Source organism: Pundamilia nyererei, unplaced genomic scaffold, assembly GCF_000239375.1.
Source record: "Pundamilia nyererei isolate P.nyererei 1_Seehausen unplaced genomic scaffold, PunNye1.0 scaffold00119, whole genome shotgun sequence".
Classification (NCBI taxonomy): Eukaryota; Metazoa; Chordata; class Actinopteri; order Cichliformes; family Cichlidae; genus Pundamilia; species Pundamilia nyererei.
The window spans coordinates 1,384,912-1,386,907 of NW_005187520.1; the positions used below are offsets into that span (position 1 = coordinate 1,384,912).

At 38.0% G+C, this 1,996-nt stretch overlaps 1 protein-coding gene across 1 annotated transcript in view; it reads right to left on the reverse strand.

Annotated features, from left to right (window-relative positions):
- LOC102205355 (tetraspanin-8-like) overlaps positions 1–1,996 on the reverse strand; it is an 18,186-nt gene that overhangs the window by 14,259 nt on the left and 1,931 nt on the right. Inside the window, exon 2 of the mRNA XM_005742290.1 lies at positions 1,641–1,691. Coding sequence (XP_005742347.1) covers positions 1,641–1,691 — 51 coding nt within the window. The remainder of the gene's footprint in view (positions 1–1,640; positions 1,692–1,996) is intronic.

Consider the following 1,996-nt stretch of genomic DNA (forward strand, 5'->3'; position numbering starts at 1 on the left):
TGTTTTGGATTTTGTAAGTGTTTTGGAGTTTGTACGTGCTTTGTCTCTAGGGGCCACCGTAAATCTGTTCTTCAAATGAAAAAAAAAATCAAAAACAATCATCCAAAATAACATTTTAGACATGACTGTCCGGTCCATGTTAGACTGACTATCCCAACCCCCCCCCCATGCTACCATAGGTCACACAAGAAGCATTTCAAAACCTGAACCAGGCCATACGAGGACCAACCTGCAACTCACCACCCAGCAAGTAGCATTCCTGAGTGAAGAGGCCAGCTCATTCAATTCAATTTCATTTTATTTATATAGCGCCAAACAGTGTTGGGGAGTAACGGAATACATGTACCGCCGTTACGTATTTAAAATACAAAATATGAGTAACTGGATTCCATTACAGTTACCATTTAAAAAGGTGGTATTTAGAATACAGTTACTTTGTTAAAATAAATGGATTACATGGCGGTATTTTCCTGTTTCATTTTGTCGCGGGTCAGGACTGTTTCGGTTTTGTTTGACAACTATGTTCTGTTGTTCCAGGCGGCAGCATTATGGTTGCCATGGCGACTGTGTGTTTCCTGGGTGAGAAAGCGCCTTTTTGTTGTTGTTGTTGTGTAAAGCTAATAGGCAGAATGCTACAGGCATAGCCCTAAAGAATGTAGCATCATAGGCAGTGTAGTCCGTGTTGCAGGGAGAATGGATCGCCATACCCATTATGTGTCTGTGAGCGCGAGGAGGGAGAAAAAGGAGAGTGGAAAAGTACGAGTTGTCATCAAACAAAAACGGGAGCTGGAAGCATGTAAATATAATAATAACCACTGCAGCCAAGAAGAGTGCCTGGCGAGCCCAGTTGTAAGTAAGCTATTAAGACTCGACTGTACACTGTGTTCATGTTTTCCTACGAAACAATAAGTTCCATTGGAGCAGCCTTTCAACGCCTCTCTCTGTCTCTCACAAGCAAAGGTGACCCAGACAACAAAGTAAAGCTATTTTTCAGCTACAAGCCCAACACGGAACCGACGTATTAGTCAGAGGTCCGTTTACTACAGTTCGGAGTCGCGGACCTTCAGTAACAGTAATAAATCACACAGCAATAGTACATTCACGTAGTTGTAAAAAGCATGATAATATATTAAGTAATCCAAAGTATTCAGAATACGTTAGTCTCATTGAGTAACGGAACGGAACAGAGTAACGTTACAGAATACATTTTGGCGTATGTATTCTGTAATCTGTAGTGGAATACATTTTAAAAGTAACCTTCCCAACACTGGCGCCAAATCACAACAGTCGTCTCAAGGCTTGTGTACTACCTTTTTCTGTTAATGGTTTATATGACACTACTGCATGTCATGTTCTTGTACTTCTGTACTAAAAATGGCAACACATTGCAAAACAGTTGGGGTCAGGTAACAAAAGGCTTGACAAATAGTTCGAAAAATACTATGGAAAAAAGGAACAACTGGAGGAACATTTTGAAACATATTTTGTTAACTAACAACAGGTCGGTAGCATGCTGGGGAATAAAATGTGGATATATTAAACATGTTAAAAGGAAACATTTTAAAAGAAAGTGACACTTAAAAAAATCAGCAATCTGCTTTGTTCTAATTAAAAACTGAAAAATGAATGAGACTGTTTACCTTATGGGTAGAGGTCTGTAGCAATCCGTAAATCAGCCCAAATCCAACTATCTGAGGAAAGAGACTCAGATCATGTCATCTGCAATAGCAAAACCAGAGTTCCTGTATGGTTGCCTAAATGTACCAAGGAAACATTTATTCTTTAAAAGATAAATTCATCAGGGACTTGTTTTAAAAATGTTTCAAAACAAAAGAAACAAAAGATAAACAGTACCACAGAGAATTTCAAGTTTAAACTTTGGTCGATCTGCCCATTGTTTAGGTTTGACCATAGAAAACATTGGGCATGCATATATTTGTTACAGAATATATATGTATATATATATATATGTATATATATATATATATATATATAT